At 38.4% G+C, this 17,700-nt stretch overlaps 1 protein-coding gene across 1 annotated transcript; it reads right to left on the minus strand.

Moving 5' to 3' along the window:
- Nucleotides 1-7,443: 7,443 nt before the first annotated feature.
- pah (phenylalanine hydroxylase) lies at nucleotides 7,444-17,285 on the minus strand. The gene is made up of 13 exons (XM_068306714.1): nucleotides 16,908-17,285; nucleotides 16,145-16,264; nucleotides 13,204-13,387; nucleotides 12,338-12,426; nucleotides 11,568-11,635; nucleotides 11,123-11,319; nucleotides 10,460-10,595; nucleotides 10,307-10,376; nucleotides 9,923-9,979; nucleotides 9,084-9,179; nucleotides 8,553-8,686; nucleotides 8,345-8,460; nucleotides 7,444-7,863 (listed from the first exon to the last, which is right to left on the minus strand). Exons 1-13 carry the CDS (start codon nucleotides 16,971-16,973, stop codon nucleotides 7,820-7,822), a joined length of 1,377 nt encoding a protein of 458 aa, XP_068162815.1. The 5' UTR covers nucleotides 16,974-17,285; the 3' UTR covers nucleotides 7,444-7,819.
- Between the last annotated feature and the right edge of the window lie 415 nt (nucleotides 17,286-17,700).

Here is a 17,700-nt window from a genome sequence, read left to right on the forward strand (position 1 = left end):
GTGTTGTCCAGAACTTCAATGCTCTGGTTGTAAGGATTGTAGCAAGGCCTGAAAGGCCTGGGGATGGTAGCTGCAAACGTTTCTCACTCAAATTTGAGTTAAAAAAAACAAAAAACATATTATCTCTTTTTCTTTTTGGCATCCTCGATGTTCTGTGCAACAGAGTTAATAGGCTGTTGGTTGGAGTTTTGGCTTGTCTGTCAAGCGTTACTGAAAGGACATCATGTAAGAAAAAGATTTTTCAATGAGTGCCTCTATTCCGGTCAGAGCCAGTAAACAGGAAGTGCAGCATGATTCAGGGTGTTGATGGGACTTGACAGAGTGTACATCCTCTGCTAGCCTCTACTGATGTACCTAGTGACCTTGATAGTAAGCCAGCTCCTTCTCTCTTAGAGTCCATTTACCCATTTCACCCACACCCCACTGAGAAGGGAGGCTGACTCCCCCAGTGACACATTAAACCTGGACCACTAACCCACTGCAAGAACTTTTGCTGTTCTGCAACAAGGTGAATGCATCATACCAGCAAGAGGTGGGAAAACACAAAATAGCAAAATCCCTTCTGTATGACTTCGCTGTCCTGAAGATTCCATGTTGCTCCCTCTTCTTACCCTAGTATTCTGTAAGGACACTGATGTGAATATAGCCAGTTCATAGTTCTGGCAAAATTGTTATTCTTGTCTCATTCTGCTAGTGTCTATTATTACAAACCGATTAGGTGTTACCAGTGACTCCGAGTGGCCCTCAGGAATCTCCCAAGAGGACCTTTGTTTGCCACGATACTGTGAAAGGAGTTGGAGTTAGTGGCTGCTCTTCCGTGCTGTTGAGATGATGCTCATAACATACTTCTTGCTGCTACCCCAAAACTTCTTCTGCCACCTTGTTCCTACTTTCATTGCAGACGTAATATCCTAAAGACTCCTGCGTCATCATTTATATATACTCAAGGTTTCTGGATCCATGTTTGTTTACTTCATGCAATCCCCACCATACGGTTGTCTGGCACCTGGCTCCAAAAACATTTCCAGGCAATGGCCATCACTATCCAACTCTGTAGCAATCAAACCAGCTTGTCCTGCTCAGACTATCACAATTGAATCCTGTTTGGAGTACGAAGCACGGCCCCCGAAGCACAGGATCCAGTCCTGGCAACCCAACTCTCATCCACATTCACTAGCTCCCTATAAAATTCTGAATCAATTATAAATTTGTCACCTACAAATACCTCCATGCCCTGTCTCCTGTTACCTTACCTGTTGAGCAGGTATTAGCTCTCGTCATGATGGTACAGAGTTTCTGAATTGAAATAAATCATGAAGGCTTTCATACACTGTGATTAATAATTTCATAATTTTCAATCTTGCAAGTGCTCTGTTTCAAACATTTGTAATTGAATTTACACACTTAGTGAAAAGTTGCAATTTCACCTTTCTTGTACACTTTTAATTATGTTCATGATTAAAGATGACGATCTCTTCTCTTGTAACTGACAAACAAAATCAGCAAACCAAAGAAAATTTTCTGAACTCCAACTCTGGACTTCAGCTTCAGCTCTGGATGCAGGATGTTACTCATGGAACCTTGTGTTCATCGATAAGATGGACCAAACGGATTTTTATGATGTTGTCCAGCCAAAAATTCCAAAATATTCCAAATGTTCATTGATGCAAAAAACTTTTGTTTTCCAGATTCTAGGAGTTTGTATGGTTAGGGTGAACCACTATGTATATGTAGAGACCTGAAAAAATGTGTTTTTCATAATAGGACACAATAGGCTTTTGTGTGTTTCAGATAGATAGGTACAGTAGATACCTTAGGTAGGTAGGTAGGTAGGTAGGTAGGCAGGTAGGTGGGGAGGGAGGGAGAGATAGAGAGGGGGGGAGAGAGAAATTTTCCAATTTAACTAAACGTATTACCAAAGTAGTGAGAGAGAGAGAGAGAGAGAGAGAGAGAGAGACAGAGACAGAGAGAGAGAGAGAGAGATATGATTATATTAAATATAAAGAATATTGTAAAATAAATTAAAATCTTGTGGCCTTTGACCAGTGACATGCAGCACGGCCTCACCTGCCATCATGACAGACAAAAAATGAAAAATGGAATAAATAAATTAAATGGTTATATTTATCCATTGATGCGTATTATAAAGTTATTTTCTATTTAACATCACCACTTTTAGTTTATTTTTACTCAAAATCGCTGAATTTTCACATTTACCTCTGAAATAAAGAGCAGAGACCTGCGGTGAGGCACCAGCCAGCCAAGCCTCACCATGGATTGTGTGCAATGGCTCGACTAGCTGTGCTGGCATGCTATACAGTGAGACGGTAATGCTACCTCTCTATATGTCGCTATTAAAATGTTCAAACACATTTGTTATGTGAAGTAAATGTCCATAATTTAAATAATGTGTACAATGTATAGTGTTTTTTGGTCAACAACTGTATGTGTGTAACGTCTTTCTTGAGTTGAGTGGTCCTGAAACCACTGAGAAAAGGCATTACATGAGGCCCGCAGTTCTCCTGCCTCATGGTAGGGGGCGCTGTTGATCCCAGGGAGTCAGCCGAGGATTCTTTTTCCTCGGCTGCAGAAGAAGTGACAGCAATCAACAATCTATAGTCAGCGAGTCAAGTGCAGCCATTCATTTGTTTTCCGCTCACCCTGCCTTACTATAAAAATGAGGATTGCATATCTAAACTAAAAAAATTTTCACTGCTTTTGTTCAGAAGGAGCGGTGCATGGACTTCAGTTATAAGTAATTGTAACATATAAACAAACATGTAGGTAACAATATAAAAAGGTTGTTTTTTTTAAATCAAATGTGTGTTACAGTTTGTATGTGTAAATAATTCTGCTGAGACTTTCAAAATAACCCACTCACTATTGATTATTAAATGGTGAATAAGCTACACTGTAGGTTCATATGTTTGTAAATCTAATTATGTTGAAATCAGTGCCTCACCAGCCATGAACCTCACTGCACGTCACTGCCTTTGACAGCGTTATACTCTCAGACTCTGACAGTAACACAGAATTACATATTCAAATGAAGCCTTTGTAGAATGTTTTTCTGCTTATGATGAATACATTTTGCTTTAATGGCGGTGGTAAAAGGGAGCAATTATCTATAATTGCAGGGGTTCAATTAAAGCAATGACATCAAGTTGCGTGGCTACATAGTTTCCATTAGAATAGACAGCAGATTGCATCCTGTCATCTCCGCAGCCCTGTTTTCATTCACTTGTGTGTGTTAGCGGACGTGTATTGATGCAAACACACACATGCAGAAGCAGGCTGTGGCACTCAGACAGCAATGGATGAGTCAGTCCTTACCGGGTGATCAGCATCCAGTTCAGAGCCATAACTGAGGATCTGGTTGGCAAAGCGAACCAAGTCCTGGATGTCGTTAGGAAACCATGGCACTGCAGAATAATAATAGCTGCATAAAAACAAGTGTTGCACCTTCATTTATGTACAAGACTTTAAAGTGACAGAGCGGTTGAGGTGAATCCTGTTGAGCAGAAAATAGCAAAATAGTAAAAACAAGGCCAGAGACCTACACAATGAATGTATTTCTAATATGTGTACAGTTAGACATTGAACCATGAGCTGAAAGCGTTATAACGGCACTACTCCACAACAAACATGTTTCAGAGAGGGACTGTGTGTGTGTGTGTGTGTGTGTGTGTGTGTGTGTGTGTGTGTGTGTGTGTGTGTGTGTGTGTGTGTGTGTGTGTGTGTGTGTGTGTGTGTGTGTGTGTGTGTGTGTGTGTGTGCACAGAATAGACATTGGATTTCCTGTTCAGTCTGTTTGATAGAGACCCCCAGGTACTTGCACTCCCTCAGGATGCACAGTGGCTGTGGGGCTGTTGTCTTTCTCCTGAGGTCAATGCACTAATCTCTTTGGTCTTAGCCGCATTCAGGATTGGACAATTCTTCCCAGACAACTCCCCAAAAAGCTCCTCCACAGACCTGTGCTCTTCCAACCTTTCATACCTTATATACCACAGCACTTCATCTGAGAACATCTTCAGTTGGTATGACACAGTCATATTCAAAGTTGAAGGTGTATGAGGTGAACAGGAATGGAGATAGGACAGGTGTCACTAAGCTGACACCTGATTGATCAGAATAATTGTGGTCTGTCAGGTAGTCAGTCATTCAGGAGATGGTAGATGTGTCCGCTCCAATGGTACTTCTCACCCAGCAGCACTGTTTGGACGGTATTGAGGGCACTAGAGAAATCAAAAAAGCTGATTCTCACAGAGCCACCAGGGTCATCCAGATGCTTTCAGCAGTCCAGACATTATACGATTTTCATCTGATGAATTGAATTGGTGAAAATTACTATTAAGGATGGTAATATAGGTGATGTTTTTGGTATCAGGTTGTTGTTTTTTAGTGTCACTGCATTTTGACCGACAGAAAATGGAATCAACTGTGTGTCCTTGTGGTTTCTTGGAGCTCAAAAACACTGAGGCACAATCATTAATCTACATCAGAGCAGTGTGGTCCAGCCTGAGGGCCCAGGAACACAACAGGTCCCTGCCAGGCTTCTCTATGAACAGGAATTCTCCAGAACAGGCTATAAATATCCCCTCGTCCACTTGCCCTGACCCTCAGACCACAGTCTACTCTGAGGTCAGCGGGGGATCCATGGTGGCCCTGTCTGTCTCAGCCTACCATAACTCTCCATGTTTACCCTCCTTGTGTTTGGGTCAGACCAGGACACAGAGCTCCTCTGTTAATGCCAAGCCTGTTGGTCCTCAATGGTTAAACTAATGTCTTTCTGGAAATAATTAATAAAGGGGTTGAATTGTGGGTGAGAGGCCATCAGCCTCATTGACTATGCCAGCAATCCATTGTGTTGTCCGGCTGTGGTCAGTTGACGAATTAACCATTTAACTAGACTTGACACCATAGTTGATATTTAAGAAATGCTGGATGATTTATATTTGTTTTCTTGTTTTTTCTCTTCTTTTTTTTTAGATATAATGTTAATGTTAATTACATTTCAAAGGTTTCTTTTTACCTTTTCACAATTACACTGTCACAAACTACAAATATCATTGTCTACCTTGTCTACCTTGATGAATAATCTGCAAGGCATGTCAGATTAAAAAATATTAGATTTGTGTGTGGACTTTTGACAAAAGTTTGAGGAACATCTTTGTTAGCAATGGTAAAAAGCTGTAAGTATTGTTAATCATAAAAATACTCAATAAAATCACCATCTAAGACTCAAAGGTGAAGATAGAGAAGTTTGTGCAGATTTTGATGATTTAGTGGAGATTATTAGAAGGTGCAGCCACATTTTTGAATCTTCTAGACTCCATTTCAAGCAGTGTTAAGTGCAGCTCATTTCTTGAGATCAGAGCAGAACAAACCTCTTCAAAGTTGAAGCATTGTGGTCTGACAGATTTGTTGATTTTCATTAATTTATATGATAATTGGAGTACAACTTCTGAAACGATAAATTATTTTTAAAAAAGTAAGAATAATTTTGCTGTAAAATTGTGAGTTTTCTCACTAGAGGATGCTATTTTGTTACAAATTTTTCAGACCCTAAAGTTCAGGTTCAGTTGTTTTGGAAATGTTACACACACACACACACACACACACACACACACACACACACACACACACACACACACACACACACACACACACACACACACACACACACACACACACACACGTACTGTACATATGAATTCACTGTCGTGATGCCCAAGAAAGTCAGACAGATGATCATTGCCCATGTATTGACTGTCACCATCGTGACATCACTCCTTGAATGAAGTGAAGTCAGTGAAATCAGTACTTCAGAACATGGATGCAGATTTGTTGAGCCACTTTTTGTAATAATGGTGAATTTTGTAATAAATGTCCAAAATGTCATAAGTTACGTATTACATAATGCAGCAAAATTTATTACAAAATGTGTTGGGGCAGTTTATTACAAAACCCGGTAGTTTATTACAAAATGCGGCTTTATTACAAAATAAAATGAAAAAGTAATTACATTTTGGACTATTTATTACAAAATGCATCGTTATTACAAAATGCGGCTTAACAAGATTCCTTATCTTCCCGAATCATCAGTCAAATCCCTGGAAAATCCCTTGAGTCTAATAAAAGTAGAACAACATCACTGCATGATGACTCAGGCCACCTGGACCTTGACACAACATGTGGCCCGACCATATATCCTTATATTGACAGTACCCAACAGAAGACTTACCTCAAGTAGGTAACGGACTTGAGGGAGGAAGTGAAGACTGATGAAAATGATGCAAAATACAAAATGATGTTGGCCAACAAAAAAAGAGTAAATGTGATGTGATGTGATGTGATGTGTGTGTGTGTGTGTGTGTGTGTGTGTGTCTGCATTCCCCAGGGTCAGTTTTGTATCTTTTACATTACTTTTCATAGATCTCAGTTTCAAGTTTTATGTCTTTGCTCAAATCGGGTTTTGACCATGTGAGAAATAGTAATTGAAATTATTATCTCTCCTTACTCTATTTTTTGTTTATTGTGCATATTTATGTATGTTTATTATTATTATTATTATTATTATTATTATTATTATTATTATTATTAATAATAATAATAATAATAATAATAATAATAATAATAATAATAATAATAATAATAATAATAATAATAATAATAATAATAATGGATTCGATTTATATAGCGCTTTTCTGGACACTCAAAGTCACTTTTACATTGGATCCTTTATTCATTCGCTCCTCATTCATACTTGGTGATGGTAAGCTACAAGTTTAGCCACAGCTGCCCTGGGGCAGACTGTTTGGCGTGGCTGCCAATCTGCGCTTACAGCCCCTCAGACCACCACCGGAACAATCCCACACATTCACACACCATTGAGTGCCCCACTGGAGGCAAGGGGGTTAAAGTGTCTTGCCCAAGGACACAATGACAAATGACTCGGTGGGAATCAAACCTCCGATCTTGAATCATTGGATGACCTGTTCTACCACTGAGCCACTGCCGCTACCAAGACTATCCTCGAGCAGTTCCTTATTGTTTTTTGTCTACAACACACAATGTTCTAAGGGGAAGGTGGCTTCATTAATGCAAATTAAGTGTTAAATAAATAGATTGGAAGTTATTAGAGAAATATCCCTGTCAAGTTCACTTCTTGGGAACTTGCCAGGGGTATTTCTCATTGTGGGAAATGAGCAGCTCATACTTTGATATATGAGATCCCTCACGCGGATGCCATTGCGCAGTTCATGTAAAGCAAAAATAACTACTAATAGTGGAATACTACTGTTTATTTATTAATAGTTATTACTTAATAAATAAACACTAATATTCCACAAGGATAAAAATTCCCTTTAAATATTTTGGGATCCAGATTATTATTATTTGCTTTTATTTTAATATTTAATGTGTACATAAATCATTTCTTTAAGCCAAGCAAAATATCAACTATTCACAAGAATTATCAACATGCTTTTAGGTATAAAATGTTGAAGAAAAATACTTTTTACATTACATTGGAAAGAAATTCATGATTTTAATTTTGCTATGTAAATTCAATAAAATTGTTAATGGATTATGCCACAATATAATTTTCTTAATAATGTTTATATTATAGGAATATTGATTGCAACAATAGTCTGTGTAACAGTAACTAAGCTAAATGATTGCATTATCAATTACAGTAAACTTAATTTTACATTTTAATAAAATGTAGTCTTATTTGCATGCATGAAAAGCAGAGAAGCAAGTTTCATTGAAGATGCAAAGAGGCTCTGGTGAACTTCAGCACAGCTTTCATGTGCATTTACTGAAATTTCTGCAGGGCTTCACAGAGTTTCCCCATTTCACCTGAAATACGAAAAATGATAGTGAAATAATAAAATTATTAAAACCTTTTTAAAAAATGCTCCATTTTTATGAAGGACACATCAATAAGATCTTATAACCAAACGTAGAGGCCATAGCTGTTATGTCATTTATAAGACCACACTCAGTTTATCAATGATAAGTGAAGCCTGGAATATGTAATTACTGGTATTTTAATGGGTAAAATTACGGATTTCTTTTATTTTGGTATAAAATCTTGTGCATGATACCTTTAAAAAGATCTATGAAACATTATATTTGTTACATCACAGGAAAAATAAACTTACTCATACTCATATGTAAATGAAATTATTGGCCACAAGAAACATCTAAAGGAATCACAAACTTAAATAATTGGTAACCCTTGCTTTAAACTTTAAATAAAAACTATTTACGTAGAGAAGGCGATATTATTGTATACACTGCGTGCACTAACGTCTACAAATAAAATACAGATACGTACTACTGATGCTATCAGCCAGGTTCCTGAGCCGCTTGGTGTTGTCCAGAACTTCAATGCTCTGGGTGTAAGGATTGTAGCGAACTGTGAAAGGCCTGGGGATGGTAGCTGCAAACTTTCTGTAAGGCAACAAAACAATATCAAAAGTTAAGAAATTTTGTGCAGGAAAGTTTCTCACAAAACTGTGAATTTAAAAAAAAAGACTTATTACCTCACTTTCTCTTTGGCATCCTCAAAGCTCTCTGCAACAAAGTAAATGGGCTGATACTCTGTGATTGGGTATTTTTGCAAACTGGTCTTGTTGGGGTCAAATGGTTGGAGTTTTGGCTTGTCTGTCAAGCAGTACTGAAAGGACATCACGTAAGAAAAAGATTTTTCAATGAGTGCCTCTATTCCAGTCAGAGCCAGTAAACAGGAAGTGCAGCATGATTCAGTACTGTTGATGGGACTTGACAGAGTGTACATCCTCTGCTAGCCTCTACTGATGTACCTAGTGACCTCAATAGTGAGCCAACTCCTACTGTCTTTACCCACACCCCACTGGGCAGGGAGGCTGACTCCCCCAGTGACACATTAAACCTGGACCACTAACCCACTGCCTGAACTGTTGCTGTTGTACAACAAGGTGAATGTGTAATACCAACAGATGAATGATTAGCAGGAGGTGGGAAAACCTTAAAAGCGATAACCTTTCTTTATGACTTTGCTGTTCTGAAAGTTGCATGTTGCTTCCTTTTCTTACCTGCAGTTCTCCAAATGAAGAAAGCAAGCCAGCTCCATAGGCCTTAATTTCTGAGCCCTGCTTACACAATCCAAACTCCACAGTGAACCAGTAAACCTGAGAACACACATATGGTTTGTGAAATAAGACCCATGTACCAAACACACAAAACTAAGGTTATTATCAAGGTGTTCTTTATGTGTATCTTTTGGATCCATGATACATAACCTGTGCTACCCCTATTTTACTTTTTATTGGTGAGATTTCTGTAGCCATTCCAAAATATGGAGGTCAATTTAATGATGAAAGGACAGAAAACAAGGGGAGTTCCTTCTAATTTTATTACACATGCTCAATGAAAAAGATGACTTATAATTTTTTATAATATGCAGTAGAAATATGACAAAATTTATAATGGATACTAGCATGATTAAGTTAATAAATAATTGGAATAAATTAATGTTACCTTCAGAGCTGATGTTTTCTGTGGCATCTCAGTGGCATGTTCTTAGAAGATTTATTCAAAACTATTTGAATGATCTTGATCAAAAGTGCATGGGATGTGCATGTAACAGCAAAGAAGAGATTAAATTTGAGGTAAATTTGGATGAAAAGATGCATTTAAGGCTTATTTTTTCTTTCGTTTTTCTGAACAATGCATAAGTGAATTTTTTTGGCTTTTTTAATCACTTCTCACAAAATTGGTTGGAAGGGTGGGATATACATGCCATGGAAGAAACCATAAAGTTTGACAGATAGTAAAGGGATCTTTCTTTCACTTTACCTCTGACAAAACATTTATCTACCACATTTCAACCAAATCAGTTGACATTGATCGTTCTTATAAACATGGTACTCACAGTGGCAAGTTTCTCAATGTACTCATCTGGGGCACCGAGGGAGGCGAGTCCAATTTCCTAGGTCAAGCAGAAAAAAATATTAGGGTTAATATTAGGGCATTCATTCATTCATCTTCCTAACCGCTTTATCCACTGTAGCGGGTCATGGGGAGTTGGAGCCTATCCCAGCTGGCTTAGCGCTTAAGGCGGGGGAAACTCCAGACGCAACACCAGTGCGCCACAGAGCCACACAAAGACGGACAACCATGCACGCTCACAATGCCGCCCTATTATCGTTATTATTATTACAAATTTATTTATAATACTGAGTAGAATTATACATTTTTAAGTGGATGACTATTTTATGTAGTTTTGTATGATTATCACTCATTACTGATCTGTTACCTGTGAGAATTGGGCAAAATTAGAGTCAGCAAAAAGTGGAACATGTCCCAGGAGCTCATGACAGACATCCCTGCATAAAAAATTAGATAAAGACTCTTTAGCATCACATAAATGATATTTTCCATGTTTTATGAGTTGTAGTTAGACACTCACGGCTCAGGTGTGTATGTGGGTCTTGAGCCATGACGAATGTACTGTGTGGAATGAAAAACTCGGAAAGCGAGCCCAGCCAGGAAGTCCCGGGACGAGAGGAGGCCAGCGACTGGGCGAAGGCGGAAACCTGTGCACGCTGCAGCAAAAATAAAGACATGAAACATGTGAGTGTTGATTAAGAGCATTGGTGTGAGGTAAACGGGAAGGATGGAGACAGAGAGGAGTAGGAAGTTGGGCATTTCAGCAAGTCTTGCCTCTCGTAATGATGGTAGAGGGTTTCTGAATCGCACAGACTTTCATAGATTGTGAAAAATAATTTTATAACTTTCTATCTTACAATTTGTAGTTTTAAAATTGAAAATGACATTTCTATAACAGTCACACATTTAGTGAAAGCTGTATTTTTACAGGAGGTCATTACGTTTTTTGAAAAACATTTTAATTTTAGGATATGGCAAACAGGTAATGTCTGTCTTTATTTTTCTTACTTCATTGTCATCAATTTTTGATGATAATGATGTTTATCATTAAAGATAGAGAAGGTTTCCTTGTAAGTCTGACAGTTATCCATGTAAAAGTTGAGCTCTAACTTTGGACTTCGGCTACGTATTGGGTGCAGATGTTATCCATGGACCTTGTGGTCAGTGACAAGATATGGCTTACACTGCAGGAAGTGGGAGACGTCCTCCAGCTGTGGAATGTTATCCGGCCTGTAGCCGCAGTATTTCTCCAGCAGGGGGAAGACCCGGTTGTGTTCGCGGCAGGCATGAGTTGGGTACAGAGTCTTCAGCTCCTGGAACACTTTGCTCCATGTGATCCTTTCATCCTCTGTGTACTCCACACGAGGGATGGGTTGACCACTGGGACAAAGACATGAGGTTCCAGTTTAAGGTCTTAATACAATTCTTGAACTAAACATAATAAATAATCCTGTATAAGAGGCTTTGTTCAATATCACATGGCAAAGGTCAGGCAAGCTAAATGAAATTGAGTGAGATTGTTTAGAACTTCTGAGAATGTTAAGTATTATTCATAACGAACGACACAAAAACCTCAGTTTAAAGCACCAAAACAAAACAGAAATAATAGAGTTTCTGTGAGTAGTTACTGTCTGTAGTTGTAGGCAATGTCAGCAAACTCCTTCCTGCGCATTCTGTACACTGGATCTGTGAAGCCCTGAACACACACACATCAACACACACACACACACACACACACACACACACACACGCACGCACGCGCGCGCACACGCACATACACACACACACACACACACACACAATAAGACAAAAGGAAAGTCATGTCATATCTCACAATCTAGCTAGCTGATCAGAAAAATATCAATATAGCAGGACAGACAGACAGACAGACAGACAGACATACAGACAGACAGACAGACAGACAGACAGACAGACAGACAGACAGACAGATAGATAGATAGATAGATAGAAAGCAAAATTAATCAAAATTAAATAAAAAAGTAAGAAAGATTAAGTATAAAAAAGTATAATATAAAATACATATAAATCCTGTGGCCTTTGACAGAACTATGCTCTCAGAATCTGACAGTCGCAAACAAATACATATTCAAATGAAGCCTTTGTAGAATGCTTTTCTGCTTATGATGAATACATTTTGCTTTAATGGCGGTGGTAAAAGGGAGCAATTATCTATAATTGCAGGGGTTCAATTAAAGCAATGACATCAAGTTGCGTGGCTACATAGTTTCCATTAGAATAGACAGCAGATTGCAGCTTGTCATCTCCACAGCCCTGTTTTCATTCACTTGTGGGTGTGAGTGGACATGTATTGATGCAAACACACACATGCAGAAGCAGGCTGTGGCACTCAGACAGCAATGGATGAGTCAGTCCTTACCGGGTGATCAGCATCCAGTTCAGAGCCATAACTGAGGATCTGGTTGGCAAAGCGATCCAAGTCCTGGATGTCATTAGGAAACCATGGCACTGCAGATAATAACAGTTATTATATCGTGATAATTCATGTTTTCATTCATCGGTATTATCTCAAGTAAAATTAATTAAGCATTTACTTTATACATGAGGAAATCTTTGATTGATATAAATTGAGCTTTTGTCATCTTATCTGTTTACCTTCATGCTTATTTGCATGTCCTTTATCATGTAATTTTATGTGATCCAGCCTGAGGGCCCAGGAACACAACAGGTCTCTGCCAGGCTCCTCTATAAACAGGTTATCTCTAGAACAGCCTATGAATATACCCATGGATCCCCCACTGAGGTCAGCGGGGGATCCATGGTGGCCCTGTCTGTCTCAGCCTACCGTAACTTTGCATGTTCACCCACCCAGTGTTGATTAGACAGACAGACAGACAGACAGACAGACAGACAGACAGACAGACAGACAGACAGACAGACAGACAGACAGACAGACAGACAGACAGACAGACAGACAGACAGACAGACAGACAGACAGACAGACAGACAGACAGACAGACAGACAGACAGACAGATAGATCATTGATGAGGCTAGCTTTCCATTGCCCTGTCTGAATGTGGTCAGTTTATAAATTAACTATTTAACTTGGCATGACATGGAGATCAAGTTATTTGATTTTAAAGCTCGTCTAGTTGTGAGGCTCCACAAAAAGAAGAACACCCACAGCTATATTCTCACAACGAGTGGAGTAGGTTTCATCATCATGTTAAAGATTTGTGATATCTTGCTCAGTATCCTCTCTGTAGTTACTTACACTGACTTACCTGTATCTTTCTCCTTGCTACGTGACAACTCATGCACAGGGCCACTGATTTGTTTACGCAGGCCATCGATGACATCGTCCAGGGCCTGGGAACAGCTCAAGTCCACGTTAATGAAGAATTCATATTGGTCTTGGTTCGTCCGCGAAGGACGGGATTCAATGTGTGTGAGGTTTATGCCCTTCTCCTGCAATCCCCAGAAACAAAAACATCAAACAGACATTGGTGAGATGCGAGATCCAACAGCTTGTTTTAATTCTGTGTATGACATTCATTCATATCAGAGATTTTGAGAGACAAAAGATGATCTGCAAGAGATGTAGCTCATTATAAACTGCACTAGTCCAGAGGGCGAAGTGCCCTTTGGCAAGATGTGTGAGGCCCAGCATGTGAGGAATTACAGCACTTTGAGGGTGAGGTATTTTGGTCTGGCAGGTTTGCTGATCCTCATATATTTGTATGTAGTTTGTAGTTTCATTTAAAAAAAAAAACAGAATAATTTTCCTGCAAATTCTGCAAATCTATATTTTATCACTAGAGGGCGCTGTGTTGTCACTTAATGATAAAGTGTTATAAGATCTCATCGAAATGTCAGGCCAGAACTTTTTACTGTATTACATTTACTCTGCAAACTGAAGCAGAGACAGCTTCCATAATAAAGACATACTGCGTTAGTTACCAAACATGTAAATTAATTATCCAGGGCAGGTGACATTTCAGGTTTTTCTCCAAAGGTAGGTTCCACGATTACAATCACAAATGTGTTTTTGTTTGCTTGGCTATCGGAACAACGACAGATTTTATTGTTTTTGGTCTGGTACACCGTTTTCCATGTTTCATGGATAAAGGACAGCCAAGTGTCCAGGTTAGTATTTAAAACAAATATTAAGTTTTTTAAATTCAGGTGTAGTCATCTGTTGGGTAAGAAGATATAATTTCCCTTCGGGGATTAATAAAATTGATTTAATCTTCAATATTTAATATTAAACCTCATTACTGCTCCTTTTAAATCATTTCACAAGCCAAAACTGCTGTATTCCAACTGGAAATATCAATTATTCCATGTAATTACATTATTACATAATCACATTATCTAAATCATAATCAACAAATCTTGTTTAAAGTTATTCGAATAAAATACTGCAACACTTGTGCTTTTTATGACCTGATCCAGCTTAACATAACCAAGCCTAAATCCTGACCCCAGCAGGATGCAGGGTCATTTTGTACCCCTCTGAGCTGTCCCTCCATCATAAGGTAACATTAACCTTCTTGTTGAACCATTATCACATGATAGCCACACAACTTTGTCATGTGCACTTGAATCCAAGACCAATTGTGTGCCAGCTTTTTAGTGAAGCATTATAGAGTGTGGACACTAGACCTTCACAAGAAAAAAATAGTCATGTGATGTATGAAACTCAGCTAAACATTACCACATGCTTCACCCCAAAAGCTGTTTTAGTTATATGGAAAAACATGAAAGGATTCAACAACTGTTTTATGGGGTTGTCTGCGTATGTGTGTTGTTGTTGGTGGTGGGGGCGGGTGGCAGTGAGGGGATTTAGTCTGGTTTATTTGCTGAAAGGGTCAGAAAGAGCAAAGGGCGAGAGAGGTGGAGTATGGGAGGATCAGGAAGGTGCAAGCTCATAGGTTAGACAAGAATTGGGATGTTTACCATTGGACTGCATAATTTGGTACGTAACATACTCTTTGGTAAAAGGAACTTTGATATATCACATACATGTGGATGATATTGATGGCACTGCTGATCAGCGTCCACATTTGCAATGCATTTGATCACGTAAGCACAGATGGCTTAATGAAACAGTTAAAAACAGCTGCCCCATCAAAAGATGATCTTATTATGATTACAATCATTTGGATCCTCAATTATTATACAGGATTACCTAAAAAAAATGTACTTTGAGTGCTTTCAGTTACATATAGTACATATGTTCAGAGAAAGACAACATATCATCTCAATATCCATTTTGACTACTTAAGTATATGTACATGCTATCATTTTCTTTAACCATGGTGAAAGTAGTACAGTCCAAAGGTTAGCATATAATGTATCTTACATGTCAATATGACCATTGATCATTCCATCTTACCCCCTTGCCTGATTGTCTGTCATGTGTAAAAAAAAAAAAAAAGAAAGAAATTATGTCATTGAGTTGAGCCGAAGCAACTCTATTTCTGTAGGTAGGGATAACAGTCTCATTTTAATTAAATATTTAAAAAAATTAATAGCACATGTATTGTAATTTGCATGAGATCTCCAGTGTTGAGTGTTTCTTTAAACAAGGCCAAATCAAGTGGAAGAAAAGTGTAATGTAAAAAAATAAGAGTGCTGTAAACAATAAATATTTCCAAATCAAATTACTGTAATTGGATGAATGTTGTTAGTTGTTATTTCAAAGTAGCTATTTACCATTTCTGCTAAATTGCAAACAGCGATAACTTGTTTTCCTGTATCCCATCAGTCCTGTGATTGATTATTTAATTACTACAGAAACCCTGGTATGGGTGAATGGCCTAAAGTCGTGTTTGAACTGCTACACAAATATTTGAGATAAACATATGTTTGGTTTCCTTCCTTAAAGGGGCCACAAGTACGAAAATCAATCCAAAACAATTGAGTTCAACTTGAAACATTGAATTGCATTAATGTTTCATACAACATGGAAATCTGTTCCGTTGCTGAAATGAGAGCAGCAGAAATATTCCAAATTTAATGTACAGTCTTCTACAATACTTGGAGGAGAGAGTACATGGAGAGAGTACATGGATATTCTCACCATGTACATGGACTACACGGAGAGAATATCTCAGTACCCCCCAAAAATGTGGGGATCTATGGTGTCAAAGGAGAAGATCCATGAGTATTTTTCTAAAACTTTTTTTTTAACTTTCAACTTTTTTTAAAACTGAAATGTACCTCAAAGAGTCGCAGGGCCCGCGCTAAAGCCCCAACCTCCTCTTTTATGGAGAATATGCAGGAGATCACTTCTGATTTGTTGCTGGTCTCCTCTTCCAGGTACATGGAGCCCCGTCTCCCCTGTGAGAAAACATATTTCAGGTTAAATTGTATCACAGTGCTTTCAAAAGATCACAATTTCCCTATTGAAGTCAAGGGAATGAGTAAATCAGATTTTGTAATCATTATATCATTGTTTTACTTGGATTTGCACTTAGTTTGATTAATTATCCATGATAGCTTGTAAAATAATTAGCCAATGCATAACTGCAATGGATTTTTTTTTTACATGAGAAAAATAAGAGCAGGAAATCCTGGAGCTGGAACATTATGTTTCTAAATGAAAAGTTCTTTTAATTATTAACGTTTTGATGTCTGAAATTATTTATTGCTGATCAACTATATTTCAGCTTTCATTATTTATTTCTTTATTCATATTTCTTTTATCTTCTTTTAATTTGTGAGACTGAAGAATGGCTACACTACATGTTTCTGGTGTATTTATGCCCTCTATTGAAATCAGTGAGCTACATCTTTTTGTCTGCTGTACTCTCTGGAACATTCCAGCTAAAACTACAGCTACTGACACTATTGTCACTTAAAAAACGTAGACATCTGAAGTAAAAACGGGACATATCTGAAAAGTCTCTATTTTATTATTTAAATAAACAAAGGATCACAAATAAAGATAATTAAACTGATAAAAACGAGGTCACAGGTTTACCCTTTTCTCGCCGTCCCCCGTTTCTGACTCATTATTTCCATTGACTTTCTTGTGCGCCGCATCCATCCTGTCGCTGTCCAGGTGAACCAACCCAACGCGCTGAATCCAAACAATGACAGAGCTCTTCTGACCTGCTCCCGCCTGTGAACGGCTTTAACCGCGGCGGGTCACGTGACACCACAGCCCTCTCCATCGGAATGTCACGGGGTGGTTTGTTCAAAAAAAAAAAAAAAAAAAAAGCTGAAAAACAATTTGCACACATCTGTTTCTCGTCCCCCGGTGTGGGACCATGTTGTCGTCATCACACTGGTGAAAGTTACGTCACTTTTCATTTGATTCATAAAAAATATTCACCCACTTGGTCACATATTTGCCTTTAATTAGTGTGATGTTCTTTACTATTATTATTTTTTCATTTCCATTATTTGTTATTGTTGTTTTTGTTGTTGTCGTTCCTATCATTGTTGACGTGCTGAAAAAATTGAACACAGACTATTGACTATCAAGTCTTTTTTTATTATACTGTATGAAGCAGGGTTAACGTTAAGGAAAATAATGACAAATAAGTCTGATAAGTCCTCCCTTCATGCAGGCCACACATCATGTCACCTGCCAGCTAGGAAATCCACAGGTTCCACTTGATGGCAGTGTGGCTTTGGTAATGTGGAGGGAACGGGGCCAACCCAGAGCACAGAGCCCCCCCCTTGAAAGTCCAGTTTAGGAGCCAATCTAGACCTTATTACCTGCTGACAAGAAAAGATAATACTATTATAGTGCATACTATTTGGTGTGG

Source organism: Antennarius striatus, chromosome 22 (assembly GCF_040054535.1).
Source record: "Antennarius striatus isolate MH-2024 chromosome 22, ASM4005453v1, whole genome shotgun sequence".
NCBI lineage: Eukaryota > Metazoa > Chordata > Actinopteri > Lophiiformes > Antennariidae > Antennarius > Antennarius striatus.

Excerpts from the sequence above, each read along its gene's own strand:
- pah (XM_068306714.1), bottom strand. The coding sequence starts at position 16,973 with ATGGATGCGGCGCACAAGAAAGTCAATGGAAATAATGAGTCAGAAACG. Across the intron at positions 9,180-9,922 it reads ACATTGAGAAACTTGCCACT|GTTTACTGGTTCACTGTGGA; the intron begins GTGAGTACCATG and ends GTGTGTTCTCAG. Across the intron at positions 8,461-8,552 it reads GATGCCAAAGAGAAAGTGAG|AAAGTTTGCAGCTACCATCC; the intron begins GTAATAAGTCTT and ends GTTGCCTTACAG.